Raw genomic sequence first — 27,202 nt, 5'->3', positions numbered from 1 at the left:
CATTTCTTTAAAATTGTCAAAATTGTATCTTCACGATCTAAATGAGATGTGTCATATTGAACGTGATATATGTAACAGGAGGAGAGAGGTGTACATGTGTGAAGCCTGGTTTAGTGAAGTCACTGTACTGATATCATTCTGTCGACGCAGAGGGCTGTGGAGAAAATAAACGTCCCCAACCAGCAAGGCAACAGTGGTCGTCATCTTTTCCCTCAGCGTTAATAAACACTATTATGAAATTATTATTTAATCATTTATTTAATCAAAAGATGTAGAAAAAAATTATACTTAACTCGGCTTCTTGAGTGTGAAGATTTCCAATGTTCTTATTTTCAATAATTTGTCAATATTGATTATTGATTGTGAGCATTTTAAATTGATTAATCAATTCAGATATTTCTTTGGACTATTTGTTAAACTGAACAGTCAAGCGTCAGATGCATTAACGTTTAGGAGCAGTCGAAATCCATATTGAATTTGAGTTTACTACCACTGATGCACAGTTAACAAGTGAATACAGTCAGAATTTACATGATACAAATAGAACTACATATAAATATATTAAAAAAAACATAATTTCACATCGGAAAATCAGAAAATGAAGTTACACGAGAAAATGTCACACGTCCTCTGGTACCACCCTCTCAAAGGTGAGGGGCCTTCTTTTTTTTCCAAAAAACTGTAAACTAAACAGTCATGAGCATTATGGGACCCTGTCTTGTACTGTGGAGCTGAGTGATTGATTGATTGATTGATTGATTGATTGATTGATTGATTAAATCAATCACTGAATAAGTTGCAGCCCTAAAAACAAAGTCCCCCGACTATACACTTACTGCTTTTTCAAGACAGCAACCAAATAAGCACATTAACAATTCTTCAACTGAAAACACAAATAAAGACTTAAAGTCACTTTAAAGAAGCAAACAATGAAAACAGATGCTCATGTCGGGGATTTTCTTTATTAAAAGTGCAGTTACATATTTCACCTTTTCAGCTCAGGAGGTGGAGAAGAAACAAAGATGGAAAACTGAAACAATGCAGTAATTTTAACACACAGCATGAAAAAGATATCCCACAGAACATACTATAGATGTTTTCACATGGGCAAGTGTACGGGACATGCACCCACACATCATTCTGAAAAACCCAAGAAAAGCTGAAGTTTTGAATTTCATGCCACGTGTTGAAAAGGATTCATTTGGATAACCTCTGCAGCGCGGCTAAAGGTAAAGAGAGATGTTAGAATGTTTTATAGAGCCAGGCTGTGACAGAGTCCAGCCTGACAGATGAAAGTTGTCTGCACAACACATACCACAGGGTGTGGTCCACAAAACAAAGGCGCCCTCTTGTGGTTGTGCATCAGTTTTCAGATTGCACTGGAGAAATGTGAAAGCTTCACCCAAGCTTCTGCAGCTTAAAGCAACGAGCAGTGAGATGCAACATGGGTCCAGCTCAACAAACTTAAACATCAACACAACGACCAATGAGAGGACATCATAGTGCCGCCCGTCAGGAATGATTGACAGCTGATCTCTGTGTGGAGCAGAAACGTCACCACGACGAACTTTGATCAACAAACATGGAGACAAAAGAAGTTAAAGATTTAAACACAGAATCTAAATCACTGCTTTTAAAGACTCAAGTCTATTTGAGTTTACAGAACTCAGCTGTGGATCCATGAAAACAAACCCAAACTCCAGCATAGAGAGGCTGAGTGAATGTGGTCTGGACTCTGTGGAGGAGAGTCATGGTGTCAGAGACGCTGTAGAAGGACAGAACACCTTCACTGTGATCCAGGTACACTCCTACTCTGGAGGACAGAGGACCTGACACTGGAGTCTCGATGCTGTTGTAATAAAAGTTATAACTGTTTACATAACAATATAATGACCAAGATTTATCATTGAATCCAAATTCACATTCATCTGAGTTTCCTGCTCTTCTGATATTCTTGTATGCGACTGCTACACCAACTCCTTCTCTCACCCCCACCTCCTCCTCCCAGTAACAACGTCCAGTCAGACTCTCTCTACTCAGGACCTGAGACTTTACAGTGAATCTGTCTGGGTGATTAGAATAAGACTGTCTGTTCCTCATATATGTTACTTTTCTGTTTCCCTTAGATAATAACAGCTGTCTGTGTGCTGTGTTTGGATCCAGTGTGATTTCCTGTGAATATCTTAAGAAGTCATCTCTGGTCACTGGCTCTGGTTGTGGCAGTAAAACATCCACTTGAGACACAATCTGTAAAATCTTTGTCCCTGTCTCACTCAGAATGTCCTGTAGTCGACCTCTGACCTGGAACACAGCTGCTGTCACGTCCTCAAAGTTCCTCAGAGGACGGATCCTGATGCTGGATGAGTGTGTAGATTCACTGAGTGGTGACAGTGAGGGGTAGTTGTGTAGAAACTGGTTGTGATCCTCTGTGTCTGAGAGCTGCTTCAGTTCATGGTCTTTCCTCTTCAGCTCAGTGATCTCCTGCTCCAGTCTCTCCTGAAGCTCTCTGACTCGACTCACTACAGTATCCTGCTGGGATCTGATCTGCTTCTTCACATCAGAGCTTCTTTTCTTCAGCAGACGGATCAGCTCAGTGAAGATCTTCTCACTGTCCTTCACTGCTTTATCAGCAGAACCATTGACGGCCTCCTCCTCCTGTTGAAGCAGCTTCACATCTTTCTCTGTGTCCTGGACTCTCTGCTGGATTGTTTGTCTCCTCAGCCCGAGCTCTCTCTGCCTCTCAGTCCTTTCTGCTGCAGCTGACACTGTGTCGTGGTCTTTATGTTCCTCCACAGAGCAGAGATAACAGATACACTGCTGATCAGTGCGGCAGAACATCTTCATCACCTCATCGTGACGAGAGCAGATGTTATCCTGGAGCTTCTCCGAGGGCTCCACCAGCTTGTGCTTCTTCAATGGAGCTGACTGAAGATGAGGCTGGAGGTGTTTTTCACAATAAGAGGCCAAACAAACCAAACAGGACTTGAGAGCTTTCAGTTTTCTCCCAGTGCAGACATCACAGGCCACATCTTCAGGTCCAGCATAGCAGTGATCAGCAGGAGCAGCTTGGAGTCCAGTCTTCTTCAGCTTCTCCACTAAATCAGCTAACATGGTGTTTTTCACCAGGACAGGCCTCGGTGTGAAGGTCTGTCTACACTCAGGGCAGCTGTAGCTTCCTCTCTGATCCCCATTGTCCCAGTGGGTGTTAATACAGCTCTTACAGTAGCTGTGTCCACAGCCAGTAGTCACCGGATCCTTCAGTAGATCCAGACAGATCGAACAGCAGAATCTTTCTCTGTCCAGTTGATTTTCTTGCTGCGCCATTTCAGCTGTTGCCAGAGACTGTAGAACAGTTTCACTTCCTCTGAACGGAAACAGATCTCTGCTCCTCCCCCTCTCGTTCACTTCCTGCAGTGACTCATCTCCCACAGTTCACAGCTTGTTGTTCACTGGTTCTTACACTTACACATCTGTGAAGGGAGGAGACACAGACACATCCTGACTGGGAGGAGCTGGTTGTGAGTTTTTATCTGTGTTATCACATTTCAAAGTGAATAGTTGCTCTGGGAACTGTCACATTCAGTTCACAACAGCACAGGTTGTAAGATTCACATTCTTCAAAGTTTCCAGAAAAGTTAACAAATCTTTTCAATGGAATAAAAACCAACTTACAAAGTGCTTCACAAATGAAAAACACAAGTAAAAATACATTAAAACACACTTATGAAAGAGTAAAAGTATAAAAACACGACAGGTGACAGAAATGTAATCATGACCACACTTTAAAAACTAGAATTAGATCAAATCGTGGTACGATAACAGCAGGTTTGAAGTTTGGATTTAAAGGAAGCTTCTGACTCAGCCTGCTGTATTTCCTCAGGTTGTTTCAGAGTCTCAGACTCTTATTTCTAAAGCTCTGTCCCCCTCAGTGTTAAGCTGAGCTGTTACAACAGCACATGCAGCCAGAGATGATACAGACTTACAGCAAAGTTAATGGAGTTCTAAAGAAGAACAATGACAAAGAGCAAAGGAACCATGTCAACAACTGTTCAGCTTCTATCAAAGAAAATGATAAACTGCTCAAACTGTTTCTATATAATACAAGTGACACCAAAGTTCTTTCTGTTCTGAAACAGTTGATGAAGTTTGTCTGTGACGGAGCAAAGAATCGATCCCAGTCGTCAGGAACCTGATCCTGAGTGTTTTTACCGTTTACTGTTTTAACTCTGCAGAAACTACAAAACCTCTTTAAGCAGCAAAGTCTCGGTGTGAAGGTCTGTCTACACTGAGGGCAGCTGTAGCTTCCTCTCTCCTCCTCTTTGTCCCAGTGGGTGTTAATACAGCTCTTACAGTAGTTGGGTTATTCAGCTTTGGCGTCTTTCCGAGCTCCAAGGTGTAATCCAACGTGGCAAAACTCGGCAGAAAGTCCACAGAAGTCGATAGAAGAACCCAGCAGGGGGGGGATCCCCCGCTGGGTTCACAGCGAGCAACTGGGCAGGTCAATGACGCTCAACACGCAACAGATGCAACGATGAAAACAAAAACAAAACAAATATCTCCAGATGAAAAAGTGAAGCCACACACGTAGAAGACAAGTGCATTTTCTTTGTGCTGCTAATTACAGCATTGTCGTCTGTTTTGTAGTGTCGATTAGTTTTGCATTGATAAGTCATTTTTTTGTACACAGAGAATATTTTTATTGTGTACGTTCGTGTCCCTAATATAATGTTTCATAACATTTGCTGCCAGTGGTTGGGGACATTTCTTTAAACTTGTCAAAATTGTATCTACACGATCTAAATGAGATGTGTCATATTGAATGTGATATATGTAACAGGAGGAGAGAGGTGTGCATGTGTGAAGCCTGGTTTAGTGAAGTCACTGTACTGATATCATTCTGTCGACGCAGAGAGCTGTGGAGAAAATAAACGTCCCCAACCAGCAAGGCAACAGTGGTCGTCATCTTTTCCCTCAGCGTTGATGAGCACAACGCAGAGTCCAGCGACAGTGGGGCCGTGACCTGGATCCACACAGACTGGTTCGTCTCTGGAGCTGTGGATCAACAGCAGCTTGGTCCCCAGAGGCTGCTTCACGTCACAGAGTATGCTCATTTACTTTCTGTTATTGCATTGAATGTCAATGGTAAACAGGGTTGGTGTTCACATTTGAACCGATACCAGTAAAAACAACAGAACTTGTGAACTTAGTTGTTGGGACCTGGTATTTGTTCGGCCTACATGGGTAGTCAAAGCCTGAAGCCGCATGTCCCTTTGTCTGGAGAATACCAGAGCCTCCAGAACGTCACACAGAGGTGTGAAAACGCCCCAGGGACACAGGTTTCAACTCCTATTGGTCACTCTGGGCCCCATGACCTGTGAGGTCACCGGGCCAATATAAGGCCTGTTCCCACTTTCTTCTATCTCTTTCTACAATCCTCCCGAGGGGAGAAGGCTGTCCAGCCTCTTTCCATCCACCTCTTCAAGAGGAGCACACCGCTCTTTCCCTGCAACTTCATGGAGGAGAGTTGCAGCTTCCAGCTCATCTCACCAAGGAAACCTCCTCGCAATCCAAGCTCTAAAAACCTCTAAGCAGCGACGCGATGTCCTGCAGGAGAAGTTCAACCAGCAACTGAGCTGCACAGCTCAACAGAACCACGAAGTCAGGAGCCACACAACCAGCCAGACGACGTTGCAGAACTGCGAACTGCACAGCAACTTCTATTTTTCCCCTTCCCACGGACGGGTGACACAACTGGGCTTAATAATTATACTAGGCTAAGCAAGACCGTTTATTCGATTCTGTGTGATGTTTATAAGTTTGATTTGTGGGGTTGTGATATTTTGGTTATAAGTTATTGGAAAGTAATGTTAGTTTGTTATGCTCTTCACAGTCTTTCGTTGCATCCACTCTAGTAACTTTCTCTAATTTGGCACAGACAAATGCATAACTCTTCACCTAATTAGCTCTGACCCCCGCTACATGTCGTAAACATTCCAATAGGGGGGGGAGGGTGTTATCTCTTTGGCCAGCCGCCATTTTGGAAGCACGCTGACTCACACAGACACACACACATACCCACATACACATCTTTGTTTAGTAAGTACACCGTTAGTAATTTGTGTTTTTATACTTTATTATATTCATAATAAATGTTTTTCTTTCACAAATGTTTTTTTATTAATGTTGCATAAGTGAATTTTGCCAACCTCTACACTGTCAAGAACTCCATATCCTTCAACTTAGCTAACTATCTATATGGTAATTTTTGGTTATAGTTATTAATTGAATTGTTAATCAGAGTTCCAAATTTGTAGTTAGTACTTTTATGAAACTTAATCAATAAATTGGCTATCTTTTCCCTTCCTTTGAAGGGCGGTGCCCCGAGGTAACTTTAATCAATTAAAGTTATAATTTAATATTAATATTTTAAATATTAACATTCAATATTTTATTTTGATAACCAAATTTATTGAATGCCGAAAGGCACACCATTTTATGGTATCACGTTTAATGCATTATTGCACAAGATAGTCAATGTATGGAGAGCTGGAAGAGATGGCGGCGCTCGGTTTGGCTTGATTTTACATTTACTGTTTAACGGTACATGTTCAACTGAAATAGTGTTGTATAAGATGTTGGAAATGAAAAATGAATGAGGACCAAGTTCCAGCTGATAGTATCAACTTTTCTGTCTGAAGGTGAGTTAACCAGTTCTCCACTCCGAGGTGTAGATGAATACACCGTGTCTCTGTTCCACTTGCATACCTGCTCAGGCAGATAACATCTCAGGCTTTACAGAAGAGAAACAGAAGAGATAGTTAAGAGTGGAATGTGAAAGAAGAGACCTTATTGGTGCACAAGCTCAGAGCAGTGTAGGCTACGTACCAGGTGACCCCACTTACCTCAACTTGACTGGTGCAAAGTCGGTCCCACAGTCGGATGTAAGAGAGCCTCCAGTCTTCAGAGGAGGTGGGTCCGACGAGAACACAGTCTGGGGGGAGGAAGAACTGATGGAAGTGTACTTCAGAAAACGAGCCACGCCTTTGAATGAACAGCACTCTGACATAAGCTCAACAATTAGAGGGTTTATTGATTATTCAATTGATGCAAATTTACTTTTTTATTATAAATGATTAAAAAACATAATTTGATCTTTTATTTAATCAAAAGATGTAAAAACAAAAAACACTGAACTGAGCTTCTTGAATGTGAAGATTTCCAATGTTCTTATTTTCAATAATTTGTCAATATTGATTATTGATTGTGAGCATTTTAAATTGATTAATCAATTCAGATATTTCTTTGGACTATTTGTTAAACTGAACAGTCGAGCGTCAGATGCATTAACGTTTAGGAGCAGTCGAAATCCATATTGAATTTGAGTTTATTACCACTGATGCACACAGTTAACAAGTGAATACAATCAGAATTTACATGATACAAGTAGAAATATAAATATATATAAAATATAATTTCACATCAGAAAATCAGAAAATGAAGTTAAACGAGAAAATGTCACACGCCCTCTGGTACCACCCTCTCAAAGGTGAGGGGCCTTCTTCTTTTTCCAAAAAACTGTAAACTAAACAGTCATGAGCATTATGGGACCCTGTCTTGTCCTGTGGAGCTGAGTGATTGATTGATTGATTGATTGATTGATTGATTGATTGATTGAACTGATGAAATCAATCACTGAATAAGTTGCAGCCCTAAAAACAAAGTCCCCCGACTATACACTTACTGCTTTTTCAAGACAGCAACCAAATAAGCACATTAACAATTATTCAACTGAAAACACAAATAAAGACTTAAAGCCACTTTAAAGAAGCAAACAATGAAAACAGATGCTCATGTCGGGGATTTTCTTCATTAAAAGTGCAGTTACATATTTCACCTTTTCAGCTCAGGAGGTGGAGAAGAAAACAAAGATGGAAAACTGAAACAATGCAGTAATTTTAACACACAGCATGAAAAAGATATCCCACAGAACATACTATAGATGTTTTCACATGGGCAAGTGTACGGGACATGCACCCACACATCATTCTGAAAAACCCAAGAAGAGCTGAAGTTTTGAATTTCATGCCACGTGTTGAAAAGGATTCATTTGGATAACCTCTGCAGCGCGGCTAAAGGTAAAGAGAGATGTTAGAATGTTTTATAGAGCCAGGCTGTGACAGAGTCCAGCCTGACAGATGAAAGTTGTCTGCACAACACATACCACAGGGTGTGGTCCACAAAACAAAGGCGCCCTCTTGTGGTTGTGCATCAGTTTTCAGATTGCACTTGTTCTGCAAGGAGAAATGTGAAAGCTTCACCCAAGCTTCTGCAGCTTAAAGCAACGAGCAGTGAGATGCAACATGGGTCCAGCTCAACAAACTTAAACATCAACACAACGACCAATGAGAGGACGTCAGAGTGCCGCCCGTCAGGAATGATTGACAGCTGATCTCTGTGTGGAGCAGAAACGTCACCACGACGAACTTTGATCAACAAACATGGAGACAAAAGAAGTTAAAGATTTAAACACAGAATCTAAATCACTGCTTTTAAAGACTCAAGTCTATTTGAGTTTACAGAACTCAGCTGTGGATCCATAATAAACCCCAACTCCAGCATAAAGAGGCTGAGTGAATGTGGTCTGGACTCTGTGGAGGAGAGTCATGGTGTCAGAGACGCTGTAGAAGGACAGAACACCTGCACTGTGATCCAGGTACACTCCTACTCTGGAGGACCGAGGACCTGACACAGGAGTCCTGATGCTGTTGTAATAAAAGTTATAACTGTTTACATTACAATATAATGACCAAGATTTATCATTGAATCCAAATCCACATTCATCTAAGTCTCCTGCTCTGCTGATATTCTTGTATGTGACTGCTACATCAACTCCTCCTATCACCTCCTCCTCCACCTCCACCTCCACCTCCCAGTAACAACGTCCAGTCAGACTCTCTCTACTCAGGACCTGAGGCTGATAAGTGAATCTGTCTGGGTGATTAGAATAAGACTGTTCTTCTCTCATATATGTTACTTTTCGGTTTCCCTCAGATAATAACAGATGTTTGTTTGCTGTGTTTGGATCCAGTGTGATTTCCTGTGAATATTTTAAGAAGTCAGCTCTGGTCTCTGGCTCTGGTTGTGGCAGTAAAACATCCACTTGAGACACAATCTGTAAAATCTCTGTCTCTGTCTCACTCAGAATGTCCTGTAGTCGACCTCTGACCTGTGACACAGCTGCTGTCACGTCCTCAAAGTACCTCAGAGGACGGATCCTGATGCTGGATGAGTGTGTAGATTCACTGAGTGACAGTGAGGGGTAGTTGTGTAGAAACTGGGTGTGATCCTCTGTGTCTGAGAGCTGCTTCAGTTCATGGTCTTTCCTCTTCAGCTCAGTGATCTCCTGCTCCAGTCTCTCCTGAAGCTCTCTGACTCGACTCACTTCAGTTTCCTGCTGGGATCTGATCTGCTGCTTCACATCAGAGCTTCTTTTCTTCAGCAGACGGATCAGCTCAGTGAATATCTTCTCACTGTCCTTCACTGCTTTATCAGCAGAGCCATTGACGGCCTCCTCCTCCTGTTGAAGCAGCTTCACATCTTTCTCTGTGTCCTGGACTCTCTGCTGGATTGTTTGTCTCCTCAGCCCGAGCTCTCTCTGCCTCTCAGTCCTTTCTGCTGCAGCTGACACTGTGTCGTGGTCTTTATGTTCCTCCACAGAGCAGAGATAACAGATACACTGCTGATCAGTGCGGCAGAACATCTTCATCACCTCATCGTGACGAGAGCAGACGTTCTCCTGGAGCTTCTTCAAGGGCTCCACCAGCTTGTGCTTCTTCAATGGAGCTGACTGAAGATGAGGCTGGAGGTGTTTTTCACAATAAAAGGCCAAACAAACCAAACAGGACTTGAGAGCTTTCAGTTTCCTCCCAGTGCAGACATCACAGGCCACATCTTCAGGTCCAGCATAGCAGTGATCAGCAGGAGCAGCTTGGAGTCCAGTCTTCTTCAGCTCCTCCACTAAATCAGCTAACATGGTGTTTTTCACCAGGACAGGCCTCGGTGTGAAGGTCTGTCTACACTCAGGGCAGCTGTAGCTTCCTCTCTGATCCCCATTGTCCCAGTGGGTGTTAATACAGCTCTTACAGTAGCTGTGTCCACAGCCAGTAGTCACCGGATCCTTCAGTGGATCCAGACAGATCGAACAGCAGAACATTTCTCTGTCCAGTTGATTTTCTTGCTGCGCCATTTCAGCTGGTGCTAGTGACTGTAGAACAGGTTCACTTCCTCTGAACAGATACAGATCTCTGCTCCTCCCCCTCTCGTTCACTTCCTGCAGTGACTCATCTCCCACAGTTCACAGCTTGTTGTTCACTGGTTCTTACACTTACACATCTGTGAAGGGAGGAGACACAGAGCAAAGGAACCATGTCAACAACTGTTCAGCTTTTATCAAAGAAAACCATAAACTGCTCAAACTGTTTCTATATAATACAAGTGACACCAAAGTTCTTTCTGTTCTGAAACAGTTGATGAAGTTTGTCTGTGACGGAGCAAAGAATCGATCCCAGTCATCAGGAACCTGATCCTGAGTGTTTTTACCATTTACTGTTTTAACTCTGCAGAAACAACAAAATCTCTTCAAGCAGCAAAGTCTCGGTGTGAAGGTCTGTCTACACTGAGGGCAGCTGTAGCTTCCTCTCTCCTCCTCTTTGTCCCAGTGGGTTTTAATACAGCTCATACAGTAGTTGGGTTATTCAGCTTTGGCGTCTTTCCGAGCTCCAAGGTGTAATCCAACGTGGCAAAACTCGGCAGAAAGTCCACAGAAGTCGATAGAAGAACCCAGCTGGGGGGGGATCCCCCGCTGGGTTCACAGCGAGCAACTGGGCGGGTCCATGACGCTCAACACGCAACAGATGCAACGATGAAAACAAAAACAAAACAAATATCTCCGGATGAAAAAGTGAAGCCACACACGTAGAAGACAAGTGCATTTTCTTTGTGCTGCTAATTACGGCATTGTCGTCTGTTTTGTAGTGTCGATTAGTTTTGCATTGATAAGTCATTTTTTTGTACACAGAGAATATTTTTATTGTGTACGTTCGTGTCCCTAATATAATGTTTCATAACATTTGCTGCCAGTGGTTGGGGACATTTCTTTAAACTTGTCAAAATTGTATCTACACGATCTAAATGAGATGTGTCATATTGAACGTGATATATGTAACAGGAGGAGAGAGGTGTGCATGTGTGAAGCCTGGTTTAGTGAAGTCACTGTACTGATATCATTCTGTCGATGCAGAGGGCTGTGGAGAAAATAAACGTCCCCAACCAGCAAGGCAACAGTGGTCGTCATCTTTTCCCTCAGCGTTGATGAACACAACGCAGAGTCCAGCGACAGTGGGGCCGTGACCTGGATCCACACAGACTGGTTCGTCTCTGGAGCTGTGGATCAACAGCAGCTTGGTCCCCAGAGGCTGCTTCACGTCACAGAGTATGTTCATTTACTTTCTGTTATTGCATTGAATGGAAATGGTAAACAGGGTTGGTGTTCACATTTGAACCGATACCAGTAAAAACAACAGAACTTGTGAACTTAGTTGTTGGGACCTGGTATTTGTTCGGCCTACATGGGTAGTCAAAGCCTGAAGCCGCATGTCCCTTTGTCTGGAGAAAACCAGAGCCTCCAGAACGTCACACAGAGGTGTGAAAACGCCCCAGGGACACAAGTTTCAACTCCTATTGGTCACTCTGGGCCCCATGACCTGTGAGGTCACCGGGCCAATATAAGGCCTGTTCCCACTTTCTTCTATCTCTTTCTACAATCCTCCCGAGGGGAGAAGGCTGTCCAGCCTCTTTCCATCCACCTCTTCAAGAGGAGCACACCGCTCTTTCCCTGCAACTTCATGGAGGAGAGTTGCAGCTTCCAGCTCATCTCACCAAGGAAACCTCCTCGCAATCCAAGCTCTAAAAACCTCTAAGCAGCGACGCGATGTCCTGCAGGAGAAGTTCAAACAGCAACTGAGCTGCACAGCTCAACAGAACCACGAAGTCAGGAGCCACACAACCAGCCAGACGACGTTGCAGAACTGCGAACTGCACAGCAACTTCTATTTTTCCCCTTCCCACGGACGGGTGACACAACTGGGCTTAATAATTATACTAGGCTAAGCAAGACCGTTTATTCGATTCTGTGTGATGTTTATAAGTTTGATTTGTGGGGTTGTGATATTTTGGTTATAAGTTATTGGAAAGTAATGTTAGTTTGTTATGCTCTTCACAGTCTTTCGTTGCATCCACTCTAGTAACTTTCTCTAATTTGGCACAGACAAATGCATAACTCTTCACCTAATTAGCTCTGACCCCCGCTACATGGCGTAAACATTCCAATAGGGGGGGGGGGGGTGTTATCTCTTTGGCCAGCCGCCATTTTGGAAGCACGCTGACTCACACAGACACACACACATACCCACATACACATCTTTGTTTAGTAAGTACACCGTTAGTAATTTGTGTTTTTATACTTTATTATATTCATAATAAATGTTTTTCTTTCACAAATGTTTTTTTATTAATGTTGCATAAGTGAACTTTGCCAACCTCTACACTGTCAAGAACTCCATATCCTTCAACTTAGCTAACTATCTATATGGTAATTTTTGGTTATAGTTATTAATTGAATTGTTAATCAGAGTTCCAAATTTGTAGTTAGTACTTTTATGAAACTTAATCAATAAATTGGCTATCTTTTCCCTTCCTTTGAAGGGCGGTGCCCCGAGGTAACTTTAATCAATTAAAGTTATAATTTAATATTAATATTTTAAATATTAACATTCAATATTTTATTTTGATAACCAAATTTATTGAATGCCGAAAGGCACACCATTTTATGGTATCACGTTTAATGCATTATTGCACAAGATAGTCAATGTATGGAGAGCTGGAAGAGATGGCGGCGCTCGGTTTGGCTTGATTTTACATTTACTGTTTAACGGTACATGTTCAACTGAAATAGTGTTGTATAAGATGTTGGAAATGAAAAATGAACGAGGACCAAGTTCCAGCTGATAGTATCAACTTTTCTGTCTGAAGGTGAGTTAACCAGTTCTCCACTCCGAGGTGTAGATGAATACACCGTGTCTCTGTTCCACTTGCATACCTGCGCAGGCAGATAACATCTCAGGCTTTACAGAAGAGAAACAGAAGAGATAGTTAAGAGTGGAATGTGAAAGAAGAGACCTTATTGGCGCACAAGCTCAGAGCAGTGTAGGCTACGTACCAGGTGACCCCACTTACCTCAACTTGACTGGTGCAAAGTCGGTCCCACAGTCGGATGTAAGAGAGCCTCCAGTCTGCAGAGGAGGTGGGTCCGACGAGAACACAGTCTGGGGGAGGAAGAACTGATGGAAGTGTACTTCAGAAAACGAGCCACGCCTTTGAATGAACAGCACTCTGACATACTGTGTAAGTTTCTGGGCCACAAGAACAAGTTCAAACACTGGAATTAAAGGTGGGCGGCTCCCTGCCTCCAGCAACTGCTTGTGAACGTGAACCTGGAAAGCTGTACTCGTTTTCAAATCTATGCTGAAACTAAACCTCTAAATCACCACATCGTCTTCCATTCGGAGATGTCCCCCATCCTCTCCTGTCCCTCGGCTGTCTCACACACACAGTTTAGTTTTAAATTACTGTCAACTCAACATCTTTGTGTTTTTGACAGCTTCTCAGATTACTAAGAAATCAACCAGTTCTCTGAAGCTCAACAATTAGAGGGTTTATTGATTATTCAATTGATGCAAATTTACTTTTTTATTATAAATGATTAAAAAACATAATTTGATCTTTTATTTAATCAAAAGATGTAAAAACAAAAAACACTGAACTGAGCTTCTTGAATGTGAAGATTTCCAATGTTCTTATTTTCAATAATTTGTCAATATTGATTATTGATTGTGAGCATTTTAAATTGATTAATCAATTCAGATATTTCTTTGGACTATTTGTTAAACTGAACAGTCGAGCGTCAGATGCATTAACGTTTAGGAGCAGTCGAAATCCATATTGAATTTGAGTTTATTACCACTGATGCACAGTTAACAAGTGAATACAGTCAGAATTTACATGATACAAGTAAAAATATATATATATATAGAAAACATAATTTCACATCAGAAAATCAGAAACTGAAGTTACACAAGAGAAAATGTCACACGCCCTCTGGTACTACCCTCTCAAAGGTGAGGGGCCTTCTTCTTTTTCCAAGAAACTGTAAACTAAACAGTCATGAGCATTATGGGACCCTGTCTTGTCCTGTGGAGCTGAGTGATTGATTGATTGATTGATTGATTGAACTGATGAAATCAATCACTGAATAAGTTGCAGCCCTAAAAACAAAGTCCCCCGACTATACACTTACTGCTTTTTCAAGACAGCAACCAAATAAGCACATTAACAATTATTCAACTGAAAACACAAATAAAGACTTAAAGCCACTTTAAAGAAGCAAACAATGAAAACAGATGCTCATGTCGGGGATTTTCTTCATTAAAAGTGCAGTTACATATTTCACCTTTTCAGCTCAGGAGGTGGAGAAGAAAACAAAGATGGAAAACTGAAACAATGCAGTAATTTTAACACACAGCATGAAAAAGATATCCCACGGAACATACTATAGATGTTTTCACATGGGCAAGTGTACGGGACATGCACCCACACATCATTCTGAAAAACCCAAGAAGAGCTGAAGTTTTGAATTTCATGCCACGTGTTGAAAAGGATTCATTTGGATAACCTCTGCAGCGCGGCTAAAGGTAAAGAGAGATGTTAGAATGTTTTATAGAGCCAGGCTGTGACAGAGTCCAGCCTGACAGATGAAAGTTGTCTGCACAACACATACCACAGGGTGTGGTCCACAAAACAAAGGCGCCCTCTTGTGGTTGTGCATCAGTTTTCAGATTGCACTTGTTCTGCAAGGAGAAATGTGAAAGCTTCACCCAAGCTTCTGCAGCTTAAAGCAACGAGCAGTGAGATGCAACATGGGTCCAGCTCAACAAACTTAAACATCAACACAACGACCAATGAGAGGACATCATAGTGCCGCCCGTCAGGAATGATTGACAGCTGATCTCTGTGCGGAGCAGAAACGTCACCACGACGAACTTTGATCAACAAACATGGAGACAAAAGAAGTTAAAGATTTAAACACAGAATCTAAATCACTGCTTTTAATGACTCGAGTCTATTTGAGTTTACAGAACTCAGCTGTGGATCCATGAAAACAAACCCAAACTCCAGCATAGAGAGGCTGAGTGAATGTGGTCTGGACTCTGTGGAGGAGAGTCATGGTGTCAGAGACGCTGTAGAAGGACAGAACACCTGCACTGTGATCCAGGTACACTCCTACTCTGGAGGACCAAGGACCTGACACTGGAGTGTTGATCCTGTTGTAAAAAAATATATAACTGTTTCCATAACAACATAATGACCAATGAGAGGACTTCAAAGTGCCGCCCATCATGTTTGATTGACAGCTGATCTCTGTGCGGAGCAGAAACGTCACCACGACGAACTTTGATCAACAAACATGGAGACAAAAGAAGTTAAAGATTTAAACACAGAATCTAAATCACTGCTTTTAAAGACTCAAGTCTATTTGAGTTTACAGAACTCAGCTGTGGATCCATAATAAACCCTAACTCCAGCATAAAGAGGCTGAGTGAATGTGGTCTGGACTCTGTGGAGGAGAGTCATGGTGTCAGAGACGCTGTAGAAGGACAGAACACCTGCACTGGGATCCAGGTACACTCCTACTCTGAAGGACAGAGGACCTGACACAGGAGTGTTGATCCTGTTGTAATAAAAGATATATCTGTTTCCATAACAATATAATGACCAAGATTTATCATTGAATCCAATTCTACATTCAGCTGAGTCTCCTGCTCTTCTGATATTCTTGTATGTGACTGCTACACCAACTACTCCTCTCACCTCCACCTCCACTTCCCAGTAACAACGTCCAGTCAGACTCTCTCTACTCAGGACCTGATGCCTATCAGTAAATCTGTCTGGGTGATCAGAATAAGACTGTTGTTTACTCATACATGTTACTTTTCTGTTTCCCTCAGATAATAACAGATGTTTGTTTGCTGTGTTTGGATCCAGTGTGATTTCCTGTGAATATCTTAAGAAGTCAGCTCTGGTCACTGGCTCTGGTTGTGGCAGTAAAACATCCACTTGAGACACAATCTGTAAAATCTCTGTCTCTGTCTCACTCAGAATGTCCTGTAGTCGACCTCTGACCTGGGACACAGCTGCTGTCACGTCCTCAAAGATCCTCAGAGGACGGATCCTGATGCTGGATGAGTGTGTAGATCCACTGAGTGGTGACAGTGAGGGGTAGTTGTGTAGAAACTGGTTGTGATCCTCTGTGTCTGAGAGCTGCTTCAGTTCATGGTCTTTCCTCTTCAGCTCAGTGATCTCCTGCTCCAGTCTCTCCTGAAGCTCTCTGACTCGACTCACTTCAGTTTCCTGCTGGGATCTGATCTGCTGCTTCACATCAGAGCTTCTTTTCTCCAGCAGACGGATCAGCTCAGTGAAGATCTTCTCACTGTCCTCCACTGCTTTATCAGCAGAGCCATTGACGGCCTCCTCCTCCTGTTGAAGCAGCTTCACATCTTTCTCTGTGTCCTGGACTCTCTGCTGGATTGTTTGTCTCCTCAGCCCGAGCTCTCTCTGCCTCTCAGTCCTTTCTGCTGCAGCTGACACTCTGTCGTGGTCTTTATGTTCCTCCACAGAGCAGAGATAACAGATACACTGCTGATCTGTGCGGCAGAACATCTTCATTACCTCATCGTGACGAGAGCAGATGTTCTCCTGGAGCTTCTCCGAGGGCTCCACCAGCTTGTGCTTCTTCAATGGAGCTGACTGAAGATGAGGCTGGAGGTGTTTTTCACAATAAGAGGCCAAACAAACCAAACAGGACTTGAGAGCTTTCAGTTTTCTCCCAGTGCAGACATCACAGGCCACATCTTCAGGTCCAGCATAGCAGTGATCAGCAGGAGCAGCTTGGAGTCCAGTCTTCTTCAGCTTCTCCACTAAATCAGCTAACATGGTGTTTTTCCCCAGGACAGGCCTCGGTGTGAAGGTCTGTCTACACTGAGGGCAGCTGTAGCTTCCTCTCTCCTCCCCATTGTCCCAGTGGGTGTTAATACAGCTCTTACAGTAGCTGTGTCCACAGCCAGTAGTCACCGGATCCTTCAGTGGATCCAGACAGATCGAACAGCAGAATGTTTCCTGCTCCAGCTGAAATTCTCTCTGCGCCATCTCACCGTCCTGGATCTCAGTTTCCCTTTAACTGACAAAAGTTGTATCAAGATCCGAACTCTGTTATTCTCGTTGCCTCTCAGCTCCTGAACTTCACCACACTTCACTCTCACTTATCTTCTAACAGCAGCTCGGTGAAGGGGCGGGAGCAAGTTAATATGTAGTCAGAGTAAAACTCGTTGTCTTTGCAATGAGGAGCCAATTACAAGCTTTGCTTCATTCCAGGATGTTCAGGGTGTGTTTTATTAACACTGATAACTTGACAAAGTCCACGTCATTCAACAGTTAACCCAGATCAGACGGCACTTAATGACTTTCACAGGTCAAAGTTCTCCAAAGTTGAATTCCACGTGACGCCACAGATCTCTGCTCCTTCTGCTCTCGTTCACTTCCTGCAGTGACTCATCTTCCTCAGTGTTTCTTGTCTTTGATCATCAATCATCATGACGGTGATGATAATAGTTTTACATTTTATTTGTACAGCGCTCAATCATCCTCAAATTTGGAATACCACAAGCTCCAACACAAAACTTTGTTGAAATGCCTTCAAGCATATGTTTAATGAAGAAAGGACGTTTGAACATTATCTGAGAATAAGAAGTGGAGGGAACTCCCAGCAGTATTTATTTTTAAGGAAACTGAAACTTATAATAAACTAGTCAACAAATAAACAAAATAGCTCCCTGAAGTTTAATACAATAAATAAAACCAGTACAACTTTGTACTGAAACTTGAGTTTGATCAGTATTCCCAGTTCAGCAGCATCACATTGTGCAGAAAGCAGAGTTGCACAGCGAGTTTATTCAGGACAAACATTTTTGCGACACTTCCTGTTGCCTACCTGTTTCAAAATAAAAACACTCCAGTGTTTCTGTTGACTGAATCCATTAATTTGTTTTTAAAAGGGTTTTATTTTGAAATGTGTGCAGCACCGGCTTCATACAGTATAGTGCTGGTGTTTATTTGAGTAAAACAATATTGAGGTGTATTGGAAGTGATTTAAACTTGTGTGGCTGCACTGTTATCAACATACATTTACATGACTTGCAGCAAATGAGAGCAGCGAGAACCAGCTTTAGAAGTTGTCACAGCCTGTGCTACCACTGGGGGGCGAAAGAGCTCCACTTCAACGTTGTCAGGGTGGGGGACAGACTCCGTGTTTGCTGATGTGACAGGTTTTCGTTTTGGGTTGTTGTCTGTTCAATGTGCGCAGTCGCTGATGAATCTGAAACATTTAGTTTTTCAGTGACTGAGATGAAACCAGAAAGAAATGAAGAGGAAATCCAGCAGCTGTTGAATCTCAGTGGAAATGGAAACCTGCAGAGTTGAGGCTTGAATATGAGACTGTAAATAAAGATGGACGACATGACAGCTCCCCAAAAGTGAAGCCAAATCATCTCGACTTTTAGGTCGTTGTTTTCACACTGATGTATGTTCAAGTGTGTTGATAAGTTTGGTTTTAATTAGTTATTTGATAATATAGAGACTTTGTGAAAAGTCCTGATTGACAGATGAGACTGAAACTGAAGAATCTGTTGTTACCATTGTCGTGATTGACAACCTCGTTGATGAGTCCCTGGCGCCACTGCTACAGGACACTGGCCATCTATTTATTAAATGTTTATTAACAAGATAAGATGATAAGATGAACAGTTCTCAAGACATATGAGACACAGAGAGACAGAGATTTCTGGAATTAATATGCAACAAGTGTTGGAGGCTCATGTCTGGATCTGGTTTCTGTTTTACCGTCGGATTTTGCGGTTTGTGTGAGTTCAGTTTCTGTGGTAAATACTCCAGCACTCACTGGGCATATTAGCAGGATATGAAAATGCCGCTGCTGATATCCTGGTGATTAATTTGCATGTAAATGAAGCCTCTGCTGTTCACATTACATTTCCTGGAGATTAATCAATTCAGATATTTCTTTGGACTATTTGTTAAACTGAACAGTCGAGCGTCAGAGGCATTAACGTTTAGGAGCAGTCGAAATCCATATTGAATTTGAGTTTATTACCACTGATGCACAGTTAACAAGTGAATACAGTCAGAATATACATGATACAAGTAGAAATATATATATATAGAAAACATAATTTCACATCAGAAAATCAGAAAATGAAGTTACACAAGAGAAAATGTCACACGCCCTCTGGTACCACCCTCTCAAAGGTGAGGGGCCTTCTTCTTTTTCCAAAAAACTGTAAACTAAACAGTCATGAGCATTATGGGACCCTGTCTTGTCCTGTGGAGCTGAGTGATTGATTGATTGATTGATTGATTGATTGATGAAATCAATCACTGAATAAGTTGCAGCCCTAAAAACAAAGTCCCCCGACTATACACTTACTGCTTTTTCAAGACAGCAACCAAATAAGCACATTAACAATTCTTCAACTGAAAACACAAATAAAGACTTAAAGCCACTTTAAAGAAGCAAACAATGAAAACAGATGCTCATGTCGGGGATTTTCTTCATTAAAAGTGCAGTTACATATTTCACCTTTTCAGATCAGGAGGTGGAGAAGAAAACAAAGATGGAAAACTGAAACAATGCAGTAATTTTAACACACAGCATGAAAAAGATATCCCACGGAACATACTATAGATGTTTTCACATGGGCAAGTGTACGGGACATGTACCCACACATCATTCTGAAAAACCCAAGAAGAGCTGAAGTTTTGAATTTCATGCCACGTGTTGAAAAGGATTCATTTGGATAACCTCTGCAGCGCGGCTAAAGGTAAAGAGAGATGTTAGAATGTTTTATAGAGCCAGGCTGTGACAGAGTCCAGCCTGACAGATGAAAGTTGTCTGCACAACACATACCACAGGGTGTGGTCCACAAAACAAAGGCGCCCTCTTGTGGTTGTGCATCAGTTTTCAGATTGCACTTGTTCTGCAAGGAGAAATGTGAAAGCTTCACCCAAGCTTCTGCAGCTTAAAGCAACGAGCAGTGAGATGCAACATGGGTCCAGCTCAACAAACTTAAACATCAACACAACGACCAATGAGAGGACGTCAGAGTGCCGCCCGTCAGGAATGATTGACAGCTGATCTCTGTGCGGAGCAGAAACGTCACCACGACGAACTTTGATCAACAAACATGGAGACAAAAGAAGTTAAAGATTTAAACACAGAATCTAAATCACTGCTTTTAAAGACTTGAGTCTATTTGAGTTTACAGAACTCAGCTGTGTCTCCAGGATAATAAACCCTAACTCCAGCATAGAGAGGCTGAGTGAATGTGGTCTGGACTCTGTGGAGGAGAGTCATGGTGTCAGAGACGCTGTAGAAGGACAGAACACCTGCACTGTGATCCAGGTACACTCCTACTCTGGAGGACACAGGACCTGACACTGGAGTCCTGATGCTGTTGTAAAAAAACATATAACTGTTTCCATAACAATATAATGACCAAGATTTATCATTGAATCCAAATACACATTCATCTGAGTTTCCTGCTCTTCTGATATTCTTGTATGTGACTGCTACACCAACTACTCCTCCCACCTCCACCTTCACCTCCACCTCCCAGTAACAACGTCCAGTCAGACTCTCTCTACTCAGGACCTGCCAACAACCAGTGAATCTGTCTGGGTGATCAGAATAAGACTGTTCTTTAATCATACATGTTACTTTTCTGTTTCCCTCAGATAATAACAGACGTCTGTGTGCTGTGTTTGGATCCAGTGTGATTTCCTGTGAATATCTTAAGAAGTCAGCTCTGGTCTCTGGCTCTGGTTGTGGCAGTAAAACATCCACTTGAGACACAATCTGTAAAATCTCTGTCTCTGTCTCACTCAGAATGTCCTGTAGTCGACCTCTGACCTGGGACACAGCTGCTGTCACGTCCTCAAAGTACCTCAGAGGACGGATCCTGATGCTGGATGAGTGTGTAGATCCACTGAGTGGTGACAGTGAGGGGTAGTTGTGTAGAAACTGGGTGTGATCCTCTGTGTCTGAGAGCTGCTTCAGTTCATGGTCTTTCCTCTTCAGCTCAGTGATCTCCTGCTCCAGTCTCTCCTGAAGCTCTCTGACTCGACTCACTTCAGTTTCCTGCTGGGATCTGATCTGCTGCTTCACATCAGAGCTTCTTTTCTCCAGCAGACGGATCAGCTCAGTGAAGATCTTCTCACTGTCCTCCACTGCTTTATCAGCAGAACCATTGACGGCCTCCTCCTCCTGTTGAAGCAGCTTCACATCTTTCTCTGTGTCCTGGACTCTCTGCTGGATTGTTTGTCTCCTCAGCCCGAGCTCTCTCTGCCTCTCAGTCCTTTCTGCTGCAGCTGACACTGTGTCGTGGTCTTTATGTTCATCCACAGAGCAGAGATAACAGATACACTGCTGATCAGTGCGGCAGAACATCTTCATCACCTCATCGTGACGAGAGCAGATGTTCTCCTGGAGCTTCTCCGAGGGCTCCACCAGCTTGTGCTTCTTCAATGGAGCTGACTGAAGATGAGGCTGGAGGTGTTTTTCACAATAAGAGGCCAAACAAACCAAACAGGACTTGAGAGCTTTCAGTTTTCTCCCAGTGCAGACATCACAGGCCACATCTTCAGGTCCAGCATAGCAGTGATCAGCAGGAGCAGCTTGGAGTCCAGTCTTCTTCAGCTTCTCCACTAAATCAGCTAACATGGTGCTTTTCCCCAGGACAGGCCTCGGTGTGAAGGTCTGTCTACACTGAGGGCAGCTGTAGCTTCCTCTCTCCTCCCCATTGTCCCAGTGGGTGTTAATACAGCTCATACAGTAGCTGTGTCCACAGCCAGTAGTCACCGGATCCTTCAGTGGATCCAGACAGATCGAACAGCAGAACATTTCCTGCTCCAGTTGAAATTCTCTCTGCGCCATCTCACCGTCCTGGATCTCAGTTTCCCTTTAACTGACAAAAGTTGTATCAAGATCCGAACTCTGTTATTCTCGTTGCCTCTCAGCTCCTGAACTTCACCACACTTCACTCTCACTTATCTTATAACAGCAGCTCGGTGAAGGGGCGGGAGCAAGTTAATATGTAGTCAGAGTAAAACTCGTTGTCTTTGCAATGAGGAGCCAATTACAAGCTTTGCTTCATTCCAGGATGTTCAGGGTGTGTTTTATTAACACTGATAACTTGACAAAGTCCACGTCATTCAACAGTTAACCCAGATCAGACGGCACTTAATGACTTTCACAGGTCAAAGTTCTCCAAAGTTGAATTCCACGTGACACCACAGATCTCTGCTCCTTCTGCTCTCGTTCACTTCCTGCAGTGACTCATCTTCCTCAGTGTTTCTTGTCTTTGATCATCAATCATCATGACAGTGATGATAATAGTTTTACATTTTATTTGTACAGGGCTCAATCGTCCTCAAATTTGGAATACCACAAGCTCCAACACAAAACTTTGTTGAAATGCCTTCAAGCATATGTTTAATGAAGAAAGGACGTTTGAACATTATCTGAGAATAAGAAGTGGAGGGAACTCCCAGCAGTATTTCTTTTTAAGGAAACTGAAACTTATAATAAACTAGTCAACAAATAAACAAAATAGCTCCCTGAAGTTTAATACAATAAATAAAACCAGTACAACTTTGTACTGAAACTTGAGTTTGATCAGTATTCCCAGTTCAGCAGCACCACATTGTGCAGAAAGCAGAGTTGCACAGCGAGTTTATTCAGGACAAACATTTTTGCGACACTTCCTGTTGCCTACCTGTTTCAAATAAAACACTCCAGTGTTTCTGTTGACTGAATCCATTAATTTGTTTTTAAAAGGGTTTTATTTTGAAATGTGTGCAGCACCGGCTTCATACAGTATAGTGCTGGTGTTTATTTGAGTAAAACAATATTGAGGTGTATTGGAAGTGATTTAAACTTGTGTGGCTGCACTGTTATCAACATACATTTACATGACTTGCAGCAAATGAGAGCAGCGAGAACCAGCTTTAGAAGTTGTCACAGCCTGTGCTACCACTGGGGGGCGAAAGAGCTCCACTTCAACGTTGTCAGGGTGGGAGACAGACTCCGTGTTTGCTGATGTGACAGGTTTTCGTTTTGGGTTGTTGTCTGTTCAATGTGCGCAGTCGCTGTCTAACAGTACTTCCGCGCAATCCAATTCTATCAGACCATAATTTAATAACCTTCGATTTTTCACTATCAGAATATATGCCACTAATAATGAACTCATTTTCAAGATGTTTACCTGATAGTGCTGTAGCTAAATTTAAGGAAATAATCCCGATTACATTTAAACCCGTACTATCCGTCGATATAAACAACAAATTCATTAAAAACCCTAGCTCCACTGAGATTGACCATCTCGTCAATAGCTCTGTAAGGTCATTACGATTAACATTAGACTCAATAGCGCCTCTAAAAAAGAAACATATAAAACATAGTAAATTAGCTCCGTGGTATAATTCCAAGACACATGAGTTAAAACAAGTATCAAGAAAACTAGAAAGGAAGTGGCGCTCCAGCAACCGTGTTGAAAATCTCCTAGACTGGAAGAATAGTGTTAAAGCATATAAGAAGGCCCTCCACAAAGCAAGAGCTGCCTACTACTCAAAACTAATAGAAGAGAATAAAAACAACCCCAGGTTTCTCTTCAGCACTGTAGCCAGGCTGACTGAGAGTCACACCTCCACCGAACCCAGTATTCCTCGATCCCTAAATAGCAATATCTTTATGAATTTCTTTAATGATAAAATTCTAACCATTAGAAATCAAATCAACCATCTCCTGCCCTCAATTGGCACTAATACCCCATCAAGAATAGAAAACTCAGAAACGGCCAAGAATCTTACCAATTATTTAGACAGCTTCTCTCTGATCAGCCTCGATCAGCTGACCAAAATAATCTCATCTTCTAAACCAACAACTTGTATCTTAGATCCCATTCCTACAAAATTACTTAAAGAAATTCTGCCCCTAATTGACAGTTCATTACTGAACACAATACATCTGTCATTATCATCAGGATATGTACCACAGTCTTTTAAAATAGCTGTAATCAAACCCCTCCTCAAAAAACCCACCTTAGACCCAGAGGTTTTAGCCAATTATCGTCCGATATCTAATCTCCCCCTTCCTGTCTAAAATCCTAGAAAAGTTGTAGCCAATCAGCTGTGTGAGTTCTCTCCAGGAAAATAATATATATGAAGACTTTCAGTCAGGGTTTAGAGCCAATCACAGCACAGAGACAGCCTTGGCAAAAGTCACTAATGATCTTTCTAATAGCTTCAGATCAGGGGTTTGTGTCTGTCCTCGTTCTGTTAGATCTTAGTGCAGCATTTGACACAATTGACCATAATATTTTATTACAGAGACTAGAACAGTTAATTAGCATTAAAGGAACCGCCCTAAAATGGTTTAAATCCTATTTTTCAGACCGCTCCCCAATTCGTGCAAATTAATGATGAGTCATCTGTGCGCACCAAAGTTAACCATGGTGTTCCACAAGGCTCTGTGCTCGGCCCAATTTTATTCTCATTATATATGCTTCCACTTGGAAACATTATCAGGACACACTCGGTAAATTTCCACTGCTATGCGGATGACACCCAGTTATACTTGTCAATAAAACCTGAACAAAGTAATCAACTAACTAAACTCCAAGCATGTCTCAAGGACATAAAAACCTGGATGACCCGCAATTTTCTCTTATTAAACTCAGATAAAACAGAGGTTCTAATACTTGGCCCTAAACACCTTAGAGATGCATTATCTAACGATATAGCTGCGCTAGACGACATTGCCCTTGCTTCCAATGAAACAGTCAGGAACTTGGGAGTGATCTTCGATCCTGATTTATCCTTTAATTCTCACTTAAAACAAATTTCTAGGACAGCCTTTTTTCACTTGCGTAATATCTCCAAAATCAGACATGTCCTTTCTCAAAAGGATGCAGAAAAACTAATCCACGCCTTTGTTACATCCAGACTGGATTATTGTAATTCCTTATTATCAGGCTCCAGCAGGAAGTCGTTAAAGACTCTGCAGCTTGTCCAAAATGCCGCAGCACGTGTCCTGACAAGAACAAGAAAGAGAGCACATTTCTCCAGTATTAGCTTCGCTACACTGGCTTCCGGTTAAATCTAGAATAGAATTTAAAATTCTCCTCCTCACCTTCAAGGCCCTTAACAATATGGCACCATTATATCTTAAAGAGCTGTTAGTACCTTATCAACCCACTAGAGCACTGCGCTCCCAGAATTCAGGCTTACTTGTCGTCCCTAAAGTCTCTAAAAGTAGAGTAGGAGCCAGAGCTTCAGCATCAAGCTCCTCTCCTGTGGAATCATCTCCCACTTTCAGTTCGGGAGGCAGACACCATCTGTACGTTTAAGAGTAGGCTTAAAACCTTCCTTTTTGATAAAGCTTATAGTTAGAGCTGGTCCAGGCTTGTCCTAGACCTGCTCTTAGTTAGGCTGCTATAGGTTTAGAAGGTCGGGGGACACATGACACACGGAGCTTCTCTTTCCAGCTTCTCCTTCCTCTTCTCAATCTTTATCACATCAAAGTAATTCATATCCCATCAATACATGTTACTGACTTGACTTCTTCCCCGGAGTCCTTTGCCTTATCGTCCGCAGATCCAGGGCCGCGGCTGTGGCCACATCATGGATTAGGATCTGTGGATCACGTATCAGAGATCGTAATGGTGGATCCAGTATGGCGGATTCTGCATCGTGCTGGCTGATCGTGATAACAAAGGCAGATCCTTTATCGTGTTGGCATCAGATACTGGTAGTGGACCACGACCGAGGTGGCAGCTGATGATGGATCCTAATGGCGGCAGTGGACAATAACTGTGGACTATAGTGGCATCCGATCTTGATGGTGGATCATGATCTTGCTGGCTGCTGACCATGGACTATGATTGCAGCAGGACTGCTCGATACATAGTATTTCTCCTCAGACACTTGACCATTAATGACATTAATCCACCAATTCACTGACCTTCAGTTATACTTCAAAATGTTTACCCTAATCAATGCTGCTAAAACCTTTATCTTGATGTTCTCCTTTACACTTGACATCCATTGCACTTCTGTCCGTCCTGGGAGAGGGATCCCTCACATGTGTCTCTCTGAGGTTTCTACGTTCTTTTTTCCCTGTTAAAAGGGTTTTTAAGTAGTTTTTCCTTACTCTTGTTGAGGGTTAAGGGCAGAGGATGTCACACCATGTTAAAGCCCTATGAGAAAAATTGTGATTTGTAAATATGGGCTATACAAATAAAATTTGATTGATTGATTGATTGATGAATCTGAAACATTTAGTTTTTCAGTGACTGAGATGAAACCAGAAAGAAATGAAGAGGAAATCCAGCAGCTGTTGAATCTCAGTGGAAATGGAAACCTGCAGAGTTGAGGCTTGAATATGAGACTGTAAATAAAGATGGACGACATGACAGCTCCCCAAAAGTGAAGCCAAATCATCTCGACTTTTAGGTCGTTGTTTTCACACTGATGTATGTTCAAGTGTGTTGATAAGTTTGGTTTTAATTAGTTATTTGATAATATAGAAACTTTGTGAAAAGTCCTGATTGACAGATGAGACTGAAACTGAAGAATCTGTTGTTACCATTGTCGTGATTGACAACCTCGTTGATGAGTCCCTGGCGCCACTGCTACAGGACACTGGTCATCTATTTATTAAAAGTTTATTAATATCCAATGTATATTGTGTGAAACCGATAAGATGAACAGTTCTCAAGACATATGAGACACAGAGAGACAGAGATTTCTGGAATTAATATGCAACAAGTGTTGGAGGCTCATGTCTGGATCTGGTTTCTGTTTTACCGTCGGATTTTGCGGTTTGTGTGAGTTCAGTTTCTGTGGTAAATACTCCAGCACTCACTGGGCATATTAGCAGGATATGAAAATGCCGCTGCTGATA

At 42.3% G+C, this 27,202-nt stretch overlaps 2 protein-coding genes across 2 annotated transcripts; both read right to left on the bottom strand.

The window, feature by feature from the left end:
- Positions 1–535: 535 nt before the first annotated feature.
- On the bottom strand, positions 536–3,324 carry LOC117778541 (E3 ubiquitin/ISG15 ligase TRIM25-like). Its single transcript, XM_034614233.1, has 2 exons — positions 1,133–3,324; positions 536–997 (listed from the first exon to the last, which is right to left on the bottom strand). Exon 1 carries the CDS (start codon positions 3,322–3,324, stop codon positions 1,648–1,650), a length of 1,677 nt encoding a protein of 558 aa, XP_034470124.1. The 3' UTR covers positions 536–997; positions 1,133–1,647.
- A 4,042-nt stretch (positions 3,325–7,366) lies between these two features.
- Positions 7,367–21,165, bottom strand: LOC117778374. Its single transcript, XM_034613877.1, has 7 exons — positions 21,161–21,165; positions 18,147–18,149; positions 15,649–17,319; positions 13,294–13,382; positions 13,157–13,181; positions 8,039–10,264; positions 7,367–7,902 (listed from the first exon to the last, which is right to left on the bottom strand). The coding sequence occupies exons 3-6, from the start codon at positions 17,317–17,319 to the stop codon at positions 8,564–8,566; spliced, it is 3,486 nt and encodes a 1,161-aa protein (XP_034469768.1). The 5' UTR covers positions 18,147–18,149; positions 21,161–21,165; the 3' UTR covers positions 7,367–7,902; positions 8,039–8,563.
- Between the last annotated feature and the right edge of the window lie 6,037 nt (positions 21,166–27,202).

Source organism: Hippoglossus hippoglossus, chromosome 17 (genome assembly GCF_009819705.1).
Source record: "Hippoglossus hippoglossus isolate fHipHip1 chromosome 17, fHipHip1.pri, whole genome shotgun sequence".
NCBI classification, from domain to species: Eukaryota; Metazoa; Chordata; class Actinopteri; order Pleuronectiformes; family Pleuronectidae; genus Hippoglossus; species Hippoglossus hippoglossus.
The sequence above is the reverse complement of the archived record's forward strand: the minus strand, read 5'-3'. Positions and strand labels throughout refer to the sequence as shown.

Bases quoted from the DNA above. Each gene is read 5' to 3' on its own strand.
- LOC117778541 (XM_034614233.1), bottom strand. From the start codon at position 3,324: ATGGCGCAGCAAGAAAATCAACTGGACAGAGAAAGATTCTGCTGTTCG.
- LOC117778374 (XM_034613877.1), bottom strand. From the start codon at position 17,319: ATGGCGCAGAGAGAATTTCAGCTGGAGCAGGAAACATTCTGCTGTTCG. The intron at 13,182-13,293 runs GTAAGTGGGGTC...TCTTCTGTAAAG, and splicing joins TTTGCACCAGTCAAGTTGAG to CCTGAGATGTTATCTGCCTG. The intron at 10,265-13,156 runs GTATGCAAGTGG...CCTGTTCTACAG, and splicing joins GATGTTATCTGCCTGCGCAG to TCACTAGCACCAGCTGAAAT.